Below are 19,306 nucleotides of genomic sequence, written 5' to 3' on the forward strand. Positions count from 1 at the left end.
CGTTTCACACATTTCTTTTTCTGTGGTTTGTGATGCTGATGTACCTTAGCCTTCTGTGCTTTCTTTTAACTGATATTAGAATATTCTGTGTTGTCTTCTTCATAACCCACATAAGCGTGCACGAAAGACACAAGAGCACCTCTAATCAATAAGTAGCTGCTTCTTGTTAAATGGCACAGTAGTGCAAGTCATCCAACTTGAAGTCTTGGACTTCTGCTTATGAGGCAAGGAAAATCTGAAGTGTGATGCAAAGGCTTCAATTGTCTTTCCAACTGAAGAGACTGCTCCTTTGGTCAATGTATGTTGCAACACAGGATATGCACTTTTTATTGTAATGAATGTGCTATTGGATGATTATTTCACTCAATAGCATATATGACTAGGATTCTTTATGTACCACATTCTTATAGCTTTGACAACTGAACTAAAACCAGACTAGCTATATTAAATATAGCACAGCTAAATTGATTGATTGAAATCTCTAATCGCGTGCCCAAACATATTTCTATTTAGTAAAGCGGTATACCATTTAAAAAGCATACTCTAAGGCATGAATTGCCTTACCTATTGTGTCCCGATACTGATGCATCTGGGTATTACTTCATATAGCACTGTGTATAAATTAGACCTAAATTGAGAATACATACATTGTAGTATTGCCTTCTAGGTAGAAAATAAGTACCTGTATATAACATATAAAGTACTAGTACTTTGTAACCACAAAAGGCAGCATAACAAATACCATGTGCTCCAGAGGTTAACTGCAGGTGTACTATATCAAATCTGAGAACATAATATTTTTGCAGACTAGGAATAAGGACTGTATTGTCTAAAACATTTGAAGAACTATGCTTATGTACTTATGATTAAGCAGTTCATATAAGTTATTTCTAAAATTCTATTGAAATAGGATTTAAACATGGGTTTTGAAATACTTCAGCTATATACAGTACACACTATCTCTAGGGTGAGTGGCCTGACAATATATATTTCCAGTACCTTGATTTTATATTTGTTCCAGTTCCTCTCTTCCCTTAAACTATGTAATTGGGGAGCAAGAAGAGAATTGACTTACTCAAAATCATAGAATCTATAGTAGAGAATAATTTAAAGTTGTATCTATCTCATTCACTACTTTAACTAGTAAACCATTTGTTTTTGGTTTTCCCTACAATTCTTGCTTTTCTTTTTTTATGTAGAGGAGGTAAATGGAGCATCTTTATCTAGGCTACATGCATGTGCCCAGAAGAGGAGCACAAATTGGAAATGCAGATTTGTGCGGTTAGAATTTTAGGGTTTGGAGCACCTTCTTGAATATGTTATATAAGGAATAGTTGACTGGCCCTGAATAAGGAAGGGGAAAGAAAGAAGCAGGTAAAAGGTGATTAGATACAGTAGGAAAGAGAGTCTTTAACCCTTTAATGGGCAGATGGTGAAAAGGCTGCTTTACATAACTTGATGTTAAACGAGAGCAATGGTGCCAAGTAACAGGCATTTGGAGATGCCATAGAAACACATGTTGCTTCTGAGCAACAAGGCCAAATGGTTAAAATACAGTAATTGAAAGTGTGTACATAGTTCTCATTGAGTAGTTCTGTATTGTGTGCAGACATAAAAAGGTAAAGGGGGATTAGAACTTGTATACCGCCTTTTTGTAGTTTTACAACCGCACTGAATACTCTGCGCTGCTCCCAACGCTCATAGGAACTCTCAGTGTCAGGAACAGTGCAGAGCCTTCAGCGCGCTGGCCTGCGTTAAACCGCTATTGCGATTTTATAAAAAGGGGGGGGGTAAGTTCACTTAAGTATGCACTAATCTTTTTAGACCTCTTGGAAGAATTGTCCTACATAGTTTGCTGACTCTAAAGTTGGCTCAGACTTCATTTCTGGAGCTGTGGTTCATGCTTATTTCAGCAAAAATTCTTTGGGAAACCTTGGTTCATTCTGTACTTAAGTTATGTAAGGGATTTTGGGGTTTCATGAAGAGCTTTTGTTCCAGTCACAACAGGGCTAATAGGGCATTTGGCAGTAGGTTTGAGTCATCTATGTAGGCAGAATTTGTTATGAAGGAAGCAAAGTAACAGGTCTTGCTTGCATTCTTACCAGTTGATGTAATCACTATTATAAAATCTGTTTTAGAATTGGTGCCATCAGTAACAAGCCGTCTAATGAAAATGTAAACAAAATATTAAAACCCTCCTAATAAAAGCTTACCTTGCTTTCCTTCACATTTGTTTCTTTCGGTGATTTTTCGTGGTGCCTTCCCTGTCCTTGTGAGCACCTATTGCTATGAAATAGATTTGTCTTTCTTGCCTGACTGATTCTGTTTTACATTTTCAGATTCTAACTAATGCCTTGTATCCTTCTGTTTCTTTGAATCTTAACTTCTGATGACTCCCTCATTGAGAGTGAGATTTTTTCAGGCTTTTATTTACCTCGGTTGGCTCCTGCTGAAGGTCATCTTTTTTTCTTTGCTGACCCTTGCTGCAATATTTTATTGCATCTACTGCTATTTTGGTATAGGCTTTAACTCTAATTTAGAAGATCGGCACGTAAAACAAAATTATACTATTTGCTGCACTTTAGCATATATCTTTGCTGTTCCTTTACTTGCGTGTCTTATATGCTGACTTCTTTTCTGACACTGTAGTAACGCATTGTACAGATCTCAGTTGAGAACTCGCTCTACTTTTATTTTTAGTGTAAAAAGTTAAAAGAATAAATGAGGCCTCGCATGTTTATCACAGATTAAGCTGCTGAGGTGTGAATTCACCTTTTGTACTTAATTTTTCAATCTAGTGGAGCTTTACGGATTTCATTCTGATGTTGCAGCCCTTTTATTACTAGTAGGAGTTGCAAATTGAGGTCCGATTGTTGACTGTATCAATGTTTGGATACTCTTGTTAGTTTGAGCTAAACAATATCTGTCAGCTGCTTCATGAAAATGTATAATGATAAAGCGAATGTTTTTTAGGGGTTTTTTTGCATGCTCAATTGAGTTGTGGAGTGCTTTGGAATTCTGTTTGGAAGCTCAGAATTTTCCTCTTTCTTCTACAAAGGCATTTATGCATGCTAATGTTTCCTGGCATCGCATTTGGGGCAGCTCTCATCCTGTTGTCCTTACTCCAGAACTTGACTGCCAAACAGTTTCCAGGAATCATTTTCCATATATACTGCTTTCATCGGTCCTTCTGAAACTATGCTTTCATTTTCAGTTAAGACAGATTACAACTTAGGTATATAAGGCAGAGTGCTGCAAGCATGAGGGCAAAATTTAAAATTTGTCACTGTTACAAGAAGCTGCTAGAACTGACTAGCTTAGTTGCTCAGTGTTGATGTAGGCTAGATTTTTGTTCCCAGAGCTGTGGTGGGACAGGCAATATTGCCTGGATCCAGGGGTAGGGTAGAATTTCTCGTAACAGTGGAGCCACTACTGCTGTAATGAATGGATTGAATTGGAAGAGGAAAATAAACCCTGACTAGTTGAAAGGCACTACCTTAATAAAGTTTGGTTCAGACTGTCCAGACTTTAAAAAAAAAAAAAAAAAGGGTCCTATTAACTGCTGCAGCTCTGGACTTGAAGAGAGATTCACACAAAGCAGTTTACAATACATTGAATAGTAATCAGATACTCTAAGTATTTTCCCTCTCTGTCCTGGTGGGTTCGCTTATGCTAGTGGAGCAATGGTGGGTAATCTGTTTGCCAAAATTTTGCTGCACGACTTATATTCCGCCAGTGTCGCTGTGCTCACATTTCCCCTCTCCTCAAGTCAATTCATTGGCATCCTATCCATTTCCACCTACAGTTCAAACTTCTCTTATTGACTGACAACTGCATTCACTCTGCAGCTGCTCAGTATCTCTCCTCCCTTATCTGTACTCTTCGCCTCTACTGCCAACTCCGGGCTCCGTCCCTTCTGTCTTGCAGCACTGTATGCCTGGAACAGACTGCCTGAGTCACTATGTCAAGCTCCATCTCTGGCAGTATTCAAATCTAGGCTAAAAGCTCACATTTTTGAGGCTGCTTTTAACTCCTACCTCCCACTCAGTTGTAAAATACCCATGTCTATTTTATCATTCCCTCTGTGAGCAATTCCCTAACCCACATTTGTCCTGGTTGTCTGTTTTAAGCTCTGTTGAGTAGGGATTGTTTCTTACATGTTAATGTACAGCACCATGGAATTTGTTTTGTTGTGTTCTCTGTGTGTTTTCCTATTCTAAAAGGCGTTCCTTTTTTGTTTTAACTTAGATACCTAATGTTTATGTAAACCGCTGAGTAAGATTCAGCGGTATGTCAAATTTGAATAAACATAGTAGTAGTACTTGTCCAGAGTTACAAGGAGAGAGGAGAGAGAGAGAGAGGGATACTTGATCAGGGAAACATTGTAACATGATGGCAGATAAAGGCCAAATGGACCATCCAGTCTGCCCATCCGCAGTAACCATTATCTCTTCCTCTCTCCGAGAGATCCCACGTGCCTATCCCAGGCTTTCTTTAATTCAGACACAGTCTCTGTCTCCACCACCTCTTCCAGGAGACTGTTCCACACATCTACCACCCTTTCTGTAAAAAAGTATTTCCTTAGATTACTCCTGAGCCTATCACCTCTTAACTTCATCCTATGCCTTCTCATTCCAGAGCTTCCTTTCAAATGAAAGAGACTCGACTCATGCGCATTTACATTACGTAGGTATTTAAACGTCTCTATTATATCTCCCCTTTTCCGCCTGTCCTCCAAATCATACAGATTGAGATCTTTAAGTCTGTCCCCATACGCCTTATGATGAAGATCATACACCATTTTAGTAGCCTTCCTCTGGACCAACTCCATCCTTTTTATATCTTTTTGAAAGTGTGGTCTCCAGAATTGTACACAATATTCTAAATGGGGTCTCACCAAAGTCTTATACAGGGGCATCAATACCTCCTTTTTCCTACTGGCCATATTTCTCCCTATTCACCTTAGCATCCTTCCAGCTTTTGCTGTCACTTTTTCAACATATTTAGCCACCTTAAGGGAATGAGATTTGACATACCAGTTGGACCAGGTGTATTAAGTGGTTTATAGTCAGGTACTCATGCTTTTTCCCTATCTGTCCCAGCAGGCTCACAATCTAATGCACCTGGGGCAATGGTGGATTAAGTAACTTGTTCGGGGTCACAAGGAGCAATGTGAGGTTTGAACCCACATCCTCAGGGTGCTGAGGCTGTATCTCTGACCACTATGCCACACTCTCTTCCACATCACATACTATCACACCTAAGTTCCTATCCTCTTTACATAGAACATAGAAAGATGACGGCAGATAAGGGCTACAGCCCATCAAGTCTGCCCACACCATCGACCCTCCCTTTTAAGTCTAATGTCCTCTTCAAGTAGAATAGTAATAATGCCATTCTACTGACCCGCTCTTTCAAGTCTATACCCTAGTGATCCTATCCTTTGGCTGACCCTCGTAGGGATCCTACATAGGTATCCCATTTATTCTTGAATTCTGGGACGCTGTGTGCCTCTATCACCTGCATTGGAAGCTTGTTCCAATGCTCAATCACTCTCTCCGTGAAGAAGTACTTCCTGGCGTCTCCACGAAACTTCCCTCCCCTGAGTTTGAGCGGATGACCTCTTGTGGTCGAGGGTCCCTTCAGGAGAAAGATATCATCTTCCACCTCAACCCGTCCCGTGATGTACTTAAATGTCTCAATCATGTCTCCCCTCTCCCTACGCTCCTCGAGAGAGTAGAGCTGCAACTTGCTCAGTCTTTCCTCGTACGGGAGACCCTTTAGCCCCGAGACCATCCTGGTGGCCATCCGCTGAACCGATTCAACTCTGAGCACATCTTTACAGTAATGTGGCCTCCAAAATTGCACACAGTATTCCAGATGAGGTCTCACCATGGCTCTGTACAATGGCATCATGACTTCAGGCTTCCTGCTGACGAAGCTTCTCCTGATACAACCTATCATCTGCCGTGCTTTAGATGAACCTTCTCCACTTGAGTGGCAGCTTTCATATCAGCACTGATGATTACTCCTAAGTCTCGTTCTGCCGTAGTTCTGGTTAAAGTTTCTCCATTCAGGGTGTAAGTTCTGCAAGGATTTCTGTTTCCGAGATGCATGACCTTACATTTCTTGGCGTTGAAGCCCAGCTGCCAGATCGAGGACCAGTTTTCTAAAGTACGCAGGTCTTGCTCCATAGCATCCTTTAGATTATAGTCGTTTACTATATTGCATAGTTTGGCATCATCAGCGAATAAGGTTACCTTGCCTTGAAGCCCTTGAGTCAGATCCCCAATGAATATGTTGAAGAGGAGAGGGCCCAGGACTGAACCCTGTGGCACTCCGCTAGTCACTTCCGACATTTTAGAGAGGGTACCATTAACACCACCCTCTGAAGTCTGCCACTAAGCCAATCTTTGACCCATGTAGTTAGTCTCTCCCAACCCCATCGATTTCATCTTGTTCAGCAGCCTGCGGTATGGGACGCTGTCAAACGCTTTGCTGAAGTCCAGGTACATGACGTCCAAGGACTCGCCTGAGTCCAGTCTTTTTGTTACCCAGTCAAAGAAGCTGATAAGATTGGACTGGCATGACCTACCCTTGGTGAATCCATGTTGACTGGGATCCCGGAGATTTTCCTCGTTTAGGATCGTATCCAATCTATACTTAACCAGTGTCTCCATGAGTTTACACACTATTGAGGTGAGGCTTACCGGTCTATAGTTCGCAGCCTCAGCCTTGCAACCCTTTTTATGTAGAGGAACGACGTTGGCAGTTTTCCAGTCCAACGGTACTTTCCCCGTACTTAGTGAAAGATTGAAGAGCACTGCCAACGGTTCCGCCAGAACATCTCTCAATTCTCTGAGCACTCTTGGGTGTAGATTGTCCGGTCCCATGGCTTTGCTCACCTTGAGTCTTGCCAGTTCGTTGTAGACTTCCCCAGGTGTGAACTCAAAATTCTGAAACGGGTCATCCACGTCTTGTTTCTCTTTCAACTGTGGTCCATGTCCTGGTGCCTCGCAGGTGAAGACTGAGCAGAAATATTCATTTAGTAGTTCTGCTTTCTTGGAGTCCGCCACTGCGTAGTTTCCGTCCGGTTGTCTAAGGCGTACTATACCGTCTGTGTTCCTTTTCCTATCACTGATATACCTAAAGAAGGATTTGTCCCCCTTTTTAATGTTTTTTGCCAGAGTTTCTTCCACTCGAAGTTTGGCCTCCCTAACTGCTGTTTTGACTGCTGCAGATCTGGCCTTATATTCTACTTTAGTTTCTTTTTTTTGCGTACGTTTGTAGGAAAGAAATGCTTTTTTCTTTTCCTTAATGAGGTGCGAGATCTCTCCAGTGAACCATTGGGGTTTGTTGTTTCTTTGCCGTTTATCTACTGATTTTATGTAGCGATTAGTTGCTTCGTGTATGGATGATTTCAGGTACGACCACATAGTTTCCACATTGCCGGTCTCTGCTTGGTCCTGCAGCGTCTGATGAACGAAATCTCCCATGCGTGTGAAGTCGGTGCCCCGGAAATTGAAGTGCACAGAAGTTCTTCACTCCTTACACTGTACCATACCCTTGGGTATTTGCAGCCCAAATGCGTGACCTTGCATTTCATAGCATTAAATCTTAACTACCAAACTTCAGACCATTCGTCAAGCTTCACTAGATCCTTCCTCACGTTATTCACACCATCAGGGGTGTCTATTCTATTTCAGATGTTGGTATCAGCAGAGGCAAATCTTACCTGACAGCCCTTCAGCAATATCATTTGCAAAAATGTTAAAAAGAACACGTCCAAAAAGCAGGCACACCACTTGTAATATATCCCTTTCCTCAGAGAAATATCTGACCACTGCCCTCTATCGGGAGAGAGAGGGATGCTTGATCAGGGGAGGGGGAGGTAGAGAGGGATACTTGATCAGTGGGGAGAGGAATATGAAAAACTTATGAGCACAACTATAAAAGACAAAAGCTTTGGCATTTTGATTGTTGATGATGTGATTTGCAGTTCATTAATTGGAGCTGAAATGTTTGCAAGTATTGATTTTATAGTTCTTTTGTAGTGAAAATTTTTATTCTGGTACTGCATTAAAATCCTTTTTTTTTCTAATAGATGTATCAATATATGCTTTTGGTTTTATTACAGTTTGAGGATTGAGAGTGAGTGAGTCAGACAAGGAATTTGAGGTAGAGAGACTCGGGTATGGAGTGGGAAGGTTTGGTACAGAGTTGTGGTGTAAGGCTTGTTATAGGTGTGCTTTTGAGAGGGATGGATGTCACTGACACATGCTGGTCAGCAGTGCTGCAATCCTGTGTAGGGAAATACATGGCAGCTGTCCAGCTCATTTGGATCTAGCGTGGCCCCCACTTCAAAAATTAGCAAAGACCACTGCTTAAGTGAGGATCTTATGCCCAACTTTGGACACCAGACTTACTTCAGCTGAAACCTGGTGTAAATCTGGCACTCTAATTAGGCACAATTACGCATCTTCAGAATGCCCCTGCCTCCTTTTAAGAGCCACACTATAGGAGTTAGGTGCAGTGCCTCCTTGTATCACGCAGCCAAATGTATGTGCAATTAACGTAATTGGTTGTTAGCACTCAGTTATTGATGCCATTGAGCTTGTTACGTTGTGCACTCAAATTTGAGTGTGCAAATCTGGGCGGCATAAATAGATTCCTGGGGTTGATGTTTTTTCTCTTTGGTAATTGTATGCTCCCAGTGTTTACTGCACAGGCTCTGCAATTACTGCACATTAAGTTTTGTTGTTTAATATACTGTCCCTGCAGATTTTTACTGCACTTCAGTAAAAGAGCCAGAACATTGCTATAAGAATGATCTCTGCAGAGAGCTGCCGCCTGTGGTCTGTCAGCTGATCTTATAGGAATGGTGGAAGTAAAGTTTTACTCTTGAACTATTTGGCAGGAGGATATGATTGAGAGTGCTTTGTTTGTAATCTAACAGCCATTTAAGGTGACATTGCTGCTTGATTGCCACTGGTATTGAAGGGAAAAGATGTCTGAATGTGAAGATGAACGTTAACATCATTTTGTCAGGTATACCAGCCTCTAGTTATTTGAGCAATTGGTTTCCAGGTAAAATGTTGTATTCTAGTGTGGTTTCTTGTATTATTAAAGGCATTTCCTTCATATGGTGATGTTGGAACACAGAATGTGTGACTTCAGTCATGTCGTCTTCTGTCCATAGCAACAAAGATGATGTCATACACACCATTTCATGTCTTCGCTGCGTGATCCGGTACAAGGAGAGGGTGGCTGACTAAAGGAGAAAGCTACTTCCCCCAACAGAAGTATCTGCACTAATGAACAGTATTAGTCAAAGAAGTACAGAGATTGGTGGGAATGCATTTTCTCTTCTGGATCTATTTACTGCTTTCAAATTTGCTGTGATGGGGAATTCTTCCTTTAACAAATGAAAACAAATTCCCATCACATTGTTTGGTTGGATTTGAGCTCCTTGTCTTGTTTTCTCTCCAATTTGTCATAGCAGGGCCTAGTAGGAGGCTGGCACAGAAAGCTAGGAAGGATTTTCCTATACTCAGGCATTTATAGAGTTTCACTTCAGCTGCATATTTCTAAAATTATTTTTAAATCTTGTGATGGTCACATCAGGTGCTTATAAGTAGATGTAAAGGACTTCCCATAAAAGTTCAGCATCGATATAAGTCAGTGTTGCTAATACTTTTGCGAGATATGTAGTTGAGAAGCCTCCATATTCGCTCCATTGCCTCTTACCCCTTCCTCCTTTTTTTCAATGTTCTTTGAGCTAGTCTCATATTTATTTTCCTCCCTTTAGTTCATAATCCTCTAGGACAGACATGTCAAATTCTGGCCTGCAGGGTACTGAAATTTGGCCCGCCAGACAATTTCCAGTTTCCCCTAAAGCTGGCCCGCCTGTACAAGCGCCGCATCATTTGCAGATTCACACCACATCATCTGTAGGTTCACATGGCCTGCAAAGGATCGCTGGTTGGCAGTAGCAATCATAGCAGGCTGCCGTAGCCTCAGCTGCACGTTCCCTCTGGCGCGGACCCGCCCCTCCTTTGACATATGGGACCGCGCCAGAGGGAACGTGCAGCTGAGGCTACGGCTTCCTGCTAGGATTGCTACTGCCAACCAACGATCCTCTGCAGGCCATGTGAACCTACAGATGATGTGGTGTGAATCTGTAGAGTCAGGTCCCAAGGAGACCTGCAGCAGAGGAAATATATTTTGGGGCTAGTATTCTTAGGAAGTTATAATTTAGGCAAAAATCAAAACAAAATTAGATATAAATATTCAATATAAAAGCATTAGAGGTATCATATTCAATAAGATTGACATATTTCATGTGCTTCCATCATTAGTTAAGCACAAGTTTTTTCATCATTTACCCCAAAGTAAGTGAATAATTATGCAATATTAAATAATGCACTTACCTGAGCTCAGTTAACAATCCTGATGCTGGTGTTTCAGAAACAGCACAGCTTTGTCTTTTTTTTATTTATTTTGCATCACAGAGCTGATGTGGGGTTGGAGAGGTTGTAACCCTAGACTTCTACTAAGACTAAGGGCTCCTTTTATTAAGGTGTGCATATAGTGCATGCTAAGTACCTTAATTAAAGGACCCCTAAGTATCTTAATAAAAAATTCAGCCCACGACAGCCTATGGTTTAGATTTTAGCCCCTTATGTGATTGAGTTTGACACCCCTGCTCTAGGATAATCCATCAAGGTCCAAACCCTTTTTTGTTCAAGGAATCCTCCCTGAACTTTGTGTGCCAAGAAAGCCTCAAGTTTTCTCCCAAGCAGTCAACACTTTTAATTATGTCACTTGTTAACATTTTCTCATTTATGGAACATGAGTAAACATTTCAGTGACATTCAAACTGTTTGCCTGCATATAAAGTTGTCTAAACTCCTCTGTGCTATGCAATATGTGGGATATTCATTCACTACAGACCATTATACTCTATTTTTTTTTTTCTAATGAAGGTTTTAAGATTTTAGTGAATGCAACCTTGAAATGGAGATCGCTGTAATAAATACAAGACTGGTTGACTTTGAAATTCCTGCAGGTTTGCATACAGTGCTGTTTATATTTGTGTGGGAAACTGTGCCAGAAGTGTAATCGTTGGTGCCTTGACCAGTCCTCATGTTCTTAGTAAAGAGATACTCTTACTTTGTACTGGTACAAGATTCCAGGTTCTCAAAGGACATGGCTTTATTCAGCCCTGTCTTCGTAATGTTCTTGGGTAAAGAAAATCTTTGTGTAACTGTTTCTGGATAGCGTCAGTTCTTGTGGTTTTCCGGTGGGGGGGGGGGTGCGGAATATGTTTACATGCCTATGTATATATTGTGTGTGCTGTTTGTCTTACTGAGTCTTTCTGTGTGAGCTGCTTGGAGGCTAATGGCCTCTGATTGCTAATTCTACAGAGAAGTGAGCATTTGCCCGTTCCTTCTAGTCTTGCCCCTGTCGCAGTCTTATAGGCAAAACGTGGCCACATCAGGCATTGTATTCTTTGGTTCACTTAAAGTCTTTATTTCTCCTGTCTTTGTAGTCTGCTGTTCTTTCTGCTGATTTTAGCATCACAGATATAATAGGAAATAATCTGGAATATAAACAAGCTTAACTAAATAAAATTTATATTTGAGCAATTAAAAGCGTCTTTAAAATCATTTCAGTAATTTCCTAAACTTTAGGTAAGACCATTCTATTTTTATTTCAGGTCTAATCTAATCTTAGATGGCAAGGTATTCCAGAGTTTTCCAGCCTGTTTTACAGAAGAAACAGTAAAAATGCTTTTTTGTGTCTAACCTGAGTAATGGAGGGAAATAACGTATTTGCATGAGATTGTGTCAAAAAATTAGAAGCGAAAAACAGGCAAGGCATAGAAAACCATGCGAAATCTTATAAACCAAAATACAAAGTTTAAAAATGAGCATGAACAGGTAACCAATGAAGTTTAATTAAAAGAAGGGTTGTCTCGCGTGTTTAGCTTCATAAAATATTGTAGTCTACTTACAACATTTTGCAAAATTTGTAAGCACATAAAAATTCAGTGCAACCGACATAGAAATTACAGTAGTCTAAGGCAGACGACACGATAGCTTAATCTAATACTTTCAGATGATCAAAATGTTTGACACATCTAATAACTTTTACTTTAGATATGGCTCCCTGAGTCAGTTTGTTTATATAATAATAATTATTTTATTTTATATACCGCCATACCTAAAAAGTTCTAGGAAGTTCACACATACAATATATCGTCAAATGGGAATCCAAAATGATTCGTAGAGAAGATTCAGTAGTAAAATACAGGCTTAAAACTCAACTCTTTACAACTTCTTTTGTGTTACCTAATTAGTTAAATTGGAATTGTTAGTTTGTGTAGGCTTTGTAGGGCCAATTAATGTGTTTTCTCCTTATGTATTGTTGTAATATTATGTATGTCTTTTGTAAACCATCTAGGTTTAGGTGTTGTATACATTTAAAAATAAATAAATACATCAATTTATCAGTTGATAATGATAGGGGAAAAGGGCCAAACCAGATAAACTTGTTTTTATTCAAATTGAACTTTAGGCGAGTAAAGTTTGCCCAGTCTTCTACAATTTTAAAACATGTTTGAATCTTGGGTACAATTTCCTGCTTAAAAGAATCAAGATAGTAGAGTTATGCCATCTACATATCAGTTGTATATACTTCTAACAACCATAGAACAGAAATATGCCAGTCCAGTGCAAATGATGGTTAATGCAAAGGTCCACTAAAACGGCAAGTTCAGTGTTCTGGTGAACTCAATTTGGCAAATGTGATACTAGAGTCCTCCAGGGACGGATCACTAAGGTGTGCTAGCGTTTTTAGCGCATGCTACATTGCCCCGCGTGCTAACCCCACGCTATGCGGCAAGAACTAATGCCAGCTCAATGGTGGCGTTAGCGTCTAGAGAGTGCTAAAACCGCTAGCGCAGCTTAGTAAAAAGAGCCCTAAATATTACATGCATGAGAAACGTAGTTATCTGTGTGAACTTTTAAAAAGAGAATACTGGAAGCAGGATGATGGGGGGAAATGCAGAAGAAGGTTACAGTTTAGTGTTTTTTCATCATCTTCATTAACATACCAGGTTTCTTCCAACAATATCATATAGAATCTTAAATCTTCCTCCGAGTAAAACTTCCTTAACCAACAGGGAAATCCCAGCTTAAGCCTCACTGATTTTGCTCTTTGACACCTTCTTTCAACTTCCTTCTCAGTGTGGTTACAGCAGCCTCTACAACTTTTTTTTCCAATTTGTTTGCTGCACCTTGTAAGCTGTCAGCAGTTTGTCTTCCCAGTTCTTGGCCTGCATCTTGATAAAAAGTAACATTGGGTTTCTTATTAGAGAATGGAATGGGGAGAGATTTTTTTTCCCCGTCCCGCGGGAACTCATTTTCCCATCTCATTCCGGCGAGTTCTTTTCCCGTCTCTGCCCCATTCCTGCAACCTTTGCCCTCATCTGCACAAGCCTCAAACACTTTAAAATCATGAGTTTTTGAGGCTTGTGCGTTTAAAGCAATGCTTACAGGAACGGGGAAGGGACATAAATGGCGACAAAACTCGGCACGGGGACAAATTTGTCCCCATGTCATTATTTCTTATACATTTCTTTGTTTTTCTTTTTTTATAGGAATTTGTTTTTCAGGATTGATAGGAAAATTTTATGATTGGGTCAGTGCTCTCAGTGACTTTCTGGTAATTTTGGTAGCTATTTAGGTTATGACAAAGCTGGGTGATATAGGAGATGGGAGGTAATTCTGGCTGTTGGATTTTGTATGCTCCTCTAACCAGCATGGTACAGAACCAGCGAAGAAGAAAGTAAACTGTAACTTAACTAAGGAAAGAAATTCTACCATAAAATAAAACTTATGTGGCAAGGCAGCTGGGTAAGCCCAGAATGTTTTTCTTAAGGCAGTATCTCCAAATGGGTTAGTTCTGGGCATCGTATGCCTGGAATGAACCTCTCTTCTAAGTCACACTAGGTAGAATAGTACAGTAGAAAGCTGATTATCTGGATGTCCAATTATCCGGATTGCTTCAGGGGGAGGGGTGTGTGTGTCTCCCACTAGTGCTTCTTTTCTAATTCTGCCGCCACTGCCATCAGCCCAGCCCGGAGCCTCTTCTCTCCCCCCCCCCCCCAAACCAGGAGACTTTCCCCCACCGTCAGCACCGTCAGCCTCTTGCAATAACTGGACATAAAAAATTTTTTCTTTTGTTTTGTGTATTTTTTTATCATTGTAAAAAAAAAAAAAAAAATACCGTCAGCGCCCCCCATGCTCTGTGAGTAATGAAAATAGCTACCGAAGCTTCCAGGGGCAGTCTTGTGAGGCTGACAGTATTTTTTATTTTTTAAAAAACAAAAGGAAAATAATATTGTTCAATCATCTGGATTTTTGATTATCTTGACTACTCTTTGCCGAGGGTAGTCCGGATAATCAGCATTCCACTGTACTTGCATTTTACCAAAGAGAGCTTCCTTCTGGCATTCATCTCTGAGAATCACAAGTTACTTTTATTTCCCAATTAGAATATTCAGTTCAACCCTGATTTGGAAGTTCACATTTGAGTCGCCAAGCTGGGTGGCCATCCCTGTACAAACACTCCTTCAAATTGGACCAGTTGATATGAAATTACCCATCAGCATTTCCTCCGTTCCTCCTAATGCTGAGTGCAGTGACCTGAGAACCAGGGGAACTGGGTTTGATCTGGGCAAGCCACTTAACACTCCATTGCCCGTGAAATAAATAAGTGCCTTTATATAATATATAAACCACTTTGTTTGTAACCACAAAAAGGCAGTGTATCACAACCCCATCCCTTTTCCAGGAAATCAACTTCAATCATATCTCCCCTTAACCATCTTTTCCAAGCTGCCTGGCCCTAACCTTTTTAGTCTTTCCTCATACAGGAGGAGTTCCATCCCCTTTATCATCTTGGTCACTCTTTTTTGAACCTTTTCTAGTGCCGCTATATCTTTCTTGAGATAAAGAGACCAGAACTGAATGCAATACTCCAGGTGAGGTCGCACCATGGAGCGATAAAGGGGCATTATAACATTCTTAGTCTTGTTAAACATCCCCTTTTTTAATAATTCCTAGCATCTTGTTTGCTTTTTTGTCTATTGCCACACATTGGGCGGAAGGTTTTATCGCATTGTCCACAATGACACCCAGATCTTTTTCTTGGGCACTAACCCCCAAGATGGACCTTAGCATCTGTAACTGTGATTTGGGTTGTTCTTCCCAATGTGCTTCACTTTGCATTTGTTGACATTAAATTTCATCTGTCATTTGGATGCCCAGTCTGCTGGTGAAGCCGTTTTTTGAATTTGAGATACACAAGATTCCTGACGAAGCCCGAGGGGTGAAACGGGGATGATCCTGTAGGATCTCTGCAGGTGTTTCTGAAGAATTGACTTGCGGCTTGGAAAAAAACGCCGCAGGAAAGAGTCTGTATCTGAATTCAAGAAAGCCTCTCTTACTGCAGACTGGATGGGCCATTTGGCCTTTATCTGCCATCATGTTTCTGTTCTTCACACCGAACCATCCATCTGTTCCTGGGCAACTATTGGCTTTTCCCCACATCTCAGTTTAAAAGCTGCTCTATCTCCTGTTTAAACATTAGCGCCAGCAGCCTAGTTCCATAAGGTGGAATCCATCCTTTCGGAACAAGCTCCCCCTTTCCCAGAATGTTGCCCAGTTCCTAAGAAATCTAAATCCCTCATTCCTCCACCATCATATCAACCATGCATTGAGACTTTGGAGCTCTACCTGCCTCTTAGGTCCTTCGCGTGGCACTGGGAGCATTTCTGAAAATGCTACCCTGGAGGATCTGGATTTCAGCTTTCTACCTGAGCCTAAATTTGACTTCCAGAACCTCCCTCCCACATTTTCCTGTGTCATTGTTACCTACATGTACCAAGATAGCTGACTCCTCCCCAAGATAAATTTAAAGGAGCACTAAAGTTTTTTATAGAGAGATGCATTTGAACCAATGATCGAAGTTCCGCCTTTCTCCTATTCTCCTTCCTAAATTGGTAATGGCAGCCTGTATGAAACCCTTCTACTCCTGCTGTTTTATCCTTTTTATATTCTCTCTTCTTTACTATACTTTATTGTAGTTCACCCCTATTCCTTCTATGCCATGTTAGTCCGTTTTGTCTTTGTCATCATGTAATTTTTGATGTGTATTCCCTGATTTTAAATATTTTGTATAATCACTTAGTATTACGATAGGCGATATATCAAATTACCATTAAACTTGAAATCCTACCTAAGTGATGTGTGAGGTATAATCACTTAGTATTACGATAGGCGATATATCAAATTACCATTAAACTTGAAATCCTACCTAAGTGATGTGTGAGGTCTGCCACCTTCGTACCAGGCAGGCAAGTGACCAGGCGATCCTCACGCCCACCAGTCTCCTAGCTATCTACATGCCTAATGATCAAATCACCAACTACAACAACAGAAGCCCCTGGAGACACATCCCTTGGTGGGCAGGTCCTGGCTACAGGATTATTTCCTACTTCACCAGGGTGATGCTCTCCTTCTAGAAGACCTCTCTCTTCCTAGGCAGCACAGGGGCTACCAGACTAAAGGTGGGACTTCTCTACAACATCCCTGTGGGTCTCCTCTATGTACTTCTCGGTCTCCCTCAGCTCCTCCAAGTCGGTTACTCTAGCCTCGAGGGTACACACTCACACACATATATAACGTCTTGCCAACCGGGAGAAAATCATACATGTGATACTCGGTGCAAAAGACAAGATAGCACCCTTCTTGCTGCTAGACTGCTGTCTGCATCTTATTATTGAGCTGATGATTTAATTAAACCTTATTAAGCTACTAGGACTATATTAGACTAGTATAGAAAGCCTCGGGATTATATTATATGCTTTATTTAGTGTTTGTTTCTTAGAGTCTTAGGATTATACCGTTTCCCTGAAAATAAGACCTAGTTAAGATCAACCCCTGAAGCCCCCCACCCACCCCTCCGAAATGTACCCAATACTCCTTGACTCCATCCCTGCCCGATTCACTGAAAAAATTGGACTCGTCGATTCAGCAACCCCCACCCCGATAAGACCTGACATACCTTCGCTCTGAGGCCTCCTAAAGCAGCAGCGGTGGCAACGCTCTGAACGTGCTGCTTCATGGCCTTCCCCCTGCCGCATCACTGAGCACTTCCGCCGCTGCTGTTTTTGGAGGCCTCAGAGCAGAGGTATGTCAAGTCTCACAGTGAGAGGGTTGGTGGGGTTCTGCTGCACATGAGGGGAGGGGGGGGGAGAAAGGAAAGAGGAAGAATTGGGGTGGAGGAGAGATGATTGTTGTACATAAACAAAAATAAGACATCCCCCGAAAATAAGCCCTAATGCATTTTTTGGACCCAAAATTAATATATAAGACTTTTCTTATTTTTGAGGAAACAGTATTGTATGCTTATTTCGTGTTTGATTCTTAGCAGGTAATGAAATATAATAAGAATATGTAGTAAAGAGTTCTCCTGTTCTAATTAGAATAATTGACAATAAATTAAGACTATAAGTAAAGAAATGTCAAAAGAACGAAAGGGCAGTTATGGATAGCCTGGCACTGTGAAGTGAGGAGTTTGTGGTACTTTTATTTTTCCTATACTGGCATGACACAGCAGTTTATTTTCCATTGATCATTCAGGCAAAGCCATCTGGGATTTAAAAGGTGATGATTTCTTGTCTTGGAAGCTGTCCTGGCTAACAGATTTGCACCACAGAACAGGAAATGTAATTAATGGGCAAGTGGGTTAGAGGTCGGTCTTGCAGTTGTATTTTAACCAAATGCTAGAGGAACCTTTTTGCATAAGTTGCATTTAAGATGCATGATTCTTTTGATCACATTCGACTCTGTATTGACTGTTGGCTTTTTTTTTTGTTCTATTTTCTCTGCTTTTCAACTTAAAAGATGGGCATTTTATTGCAAAGGCTGAGCATATTACTTCTTCTTAGACACACCAACTATGCAACCCTGGCATCCAGTGGTCTTTGTGGGTTGACCACACACACGTAAACCCCAGAAATGCCGCAGACCCCTGTGAGCACGGATCTTCTTCAGATGTTCAAAGTCTTCATGGAGCTTGTTATCAAGACCGTTAGCTAAAACGGGCTGTATTTGCCATCTTTGATATCTTTCGGCCTGTTCAGGAACCAGTCTGGGATCTTATATTGACGAGGATTTTGCATAATGGTAACAACTCGCTCCACCTCATCTTCTGTCAGCTCTCTCGCTCGCTTGGTCAGGTCAGTGTCGGCCTTTCTGAGCACCCCATGTGCGTAATGTCAGCCCACACCCTTGATGGCGGTAATAACAAAGGTGATTTTCCTTCGTCCATCGATATTGGTGTTGAGCACATGGAGAATATGCTGGAACTTCTCGAATTACAAGAGACATGGTTGCCGGCTCTTGGTAGCTTCTGTAGTCCGCCCTCGGCCCTAGAGAGAGGAAAAAAAAAAGCGAATGTTGGCTTTTAACTTAAAGTACTTATCTTGATTAGAATTAGCTTGTTGCTTCTACTAGGTGTTTTGACATTTGGAGGAAAGACATTTCTGCATGTTAGATGATAACCTTTATGTCCAGACATTTTGTGGCTTCTGAAGTGTCTAGAGTTGTACCAAATAACATAAATTCATATTATTCTGCCAAATACAAATAATGTGAAATCAGAAATAGTATTTATTTCAGTAGGATTTAGCCAAATCCGAAAATCTATTCAGAGCATTATTCGGTACAGCCCTACATTAATATGAGTGCATCACTGGACAGCAAATTTTATTTTTGGAAGAAAATTTCCCTTTGTGGTAGTTAACGAGAGCAGGGCCTCTCTTTTAGGCAGATTTTTATTATTCTTACTGGAGGTTTATGGGAATGTAAGGAGTCCAGCTCTTATTCAGAGGTAATAGAAAGCTGCTTTTGAGGATTTAATTGAAAGCCTTAAGCGCATTGGTAGCAGTTTTTCTAGTTCTGTATCTGTACTTTTCTGTACTCCATGAGGATGCATAATTGCACACATTTCAGGCATAATGACAGTAAGCAAAAGCTTCTAATGTTGGTGGAACTTATTAGGAAAATTTTAAAAAGAGTAAAAATGAAACAAATGCCGTAGTGTAAAAAAAAAAAAAAAAAAAATATATATATATATATATATATATAAAAAGCAGGGGGGCTTTGAACTTTTTGGGTCTCAAGAATTATACAAAAGGAAAAATGCTTTTAATTGTTTCACGTATATGTGTTAT

The 19,306-nt window shown here is 40.7% G+C and overlaps 1 protein-coding gene and 1 pseudogene across 3 annotated transcripts in view; one reads left to right on the forward strand and one right to left on the reverse strand.

The window, feature by feature from the left end:
• CREBRF (CREB3 regulatory factor) overlaps nt 1-19,306 on the forward strand; it is a 44,011-nt gene that overhangs the window by 1,261 nt on the left and 23,444 nt on the right. Inside the window, exon 1 of one of the 3 annotated variants that reach the window (XM_033927073.1) lies at nt 9,235-9,348. The exons of the other annotated variants lie outside the window; for them this stretch is intronic. Coding sequence (XP_033782964.1) covers nt 9,315-9,348 — 34 coding nt within the window. The 5' untranslated portion in view covers nt 9,235-9,314. Of the gene's footprint in view, nt 1-9,234; nt 9,349-19,306 lie in introns of those variants that run through there. 3 annotated transcript variants of the gene reach the window in all.
• LOC117351632 lies at nt 18,006-19,058 on the reverse strand (annotated as a pseudogene).

Source organism: Geotrypetes seraphini, chromosome 18 (assembly GCF_902459505.1).
Source record: "Geotrypetes seraphini chromosome 18, aGeoSer1.1, whole genome shotgun sequence".
Lineage (NCBI taxonomy): Eukaryota > Metazoa > Chordata > Amphibia > Gymnophiona > Dermophiidae > Geotrypetes > Geotrypetes seraphini.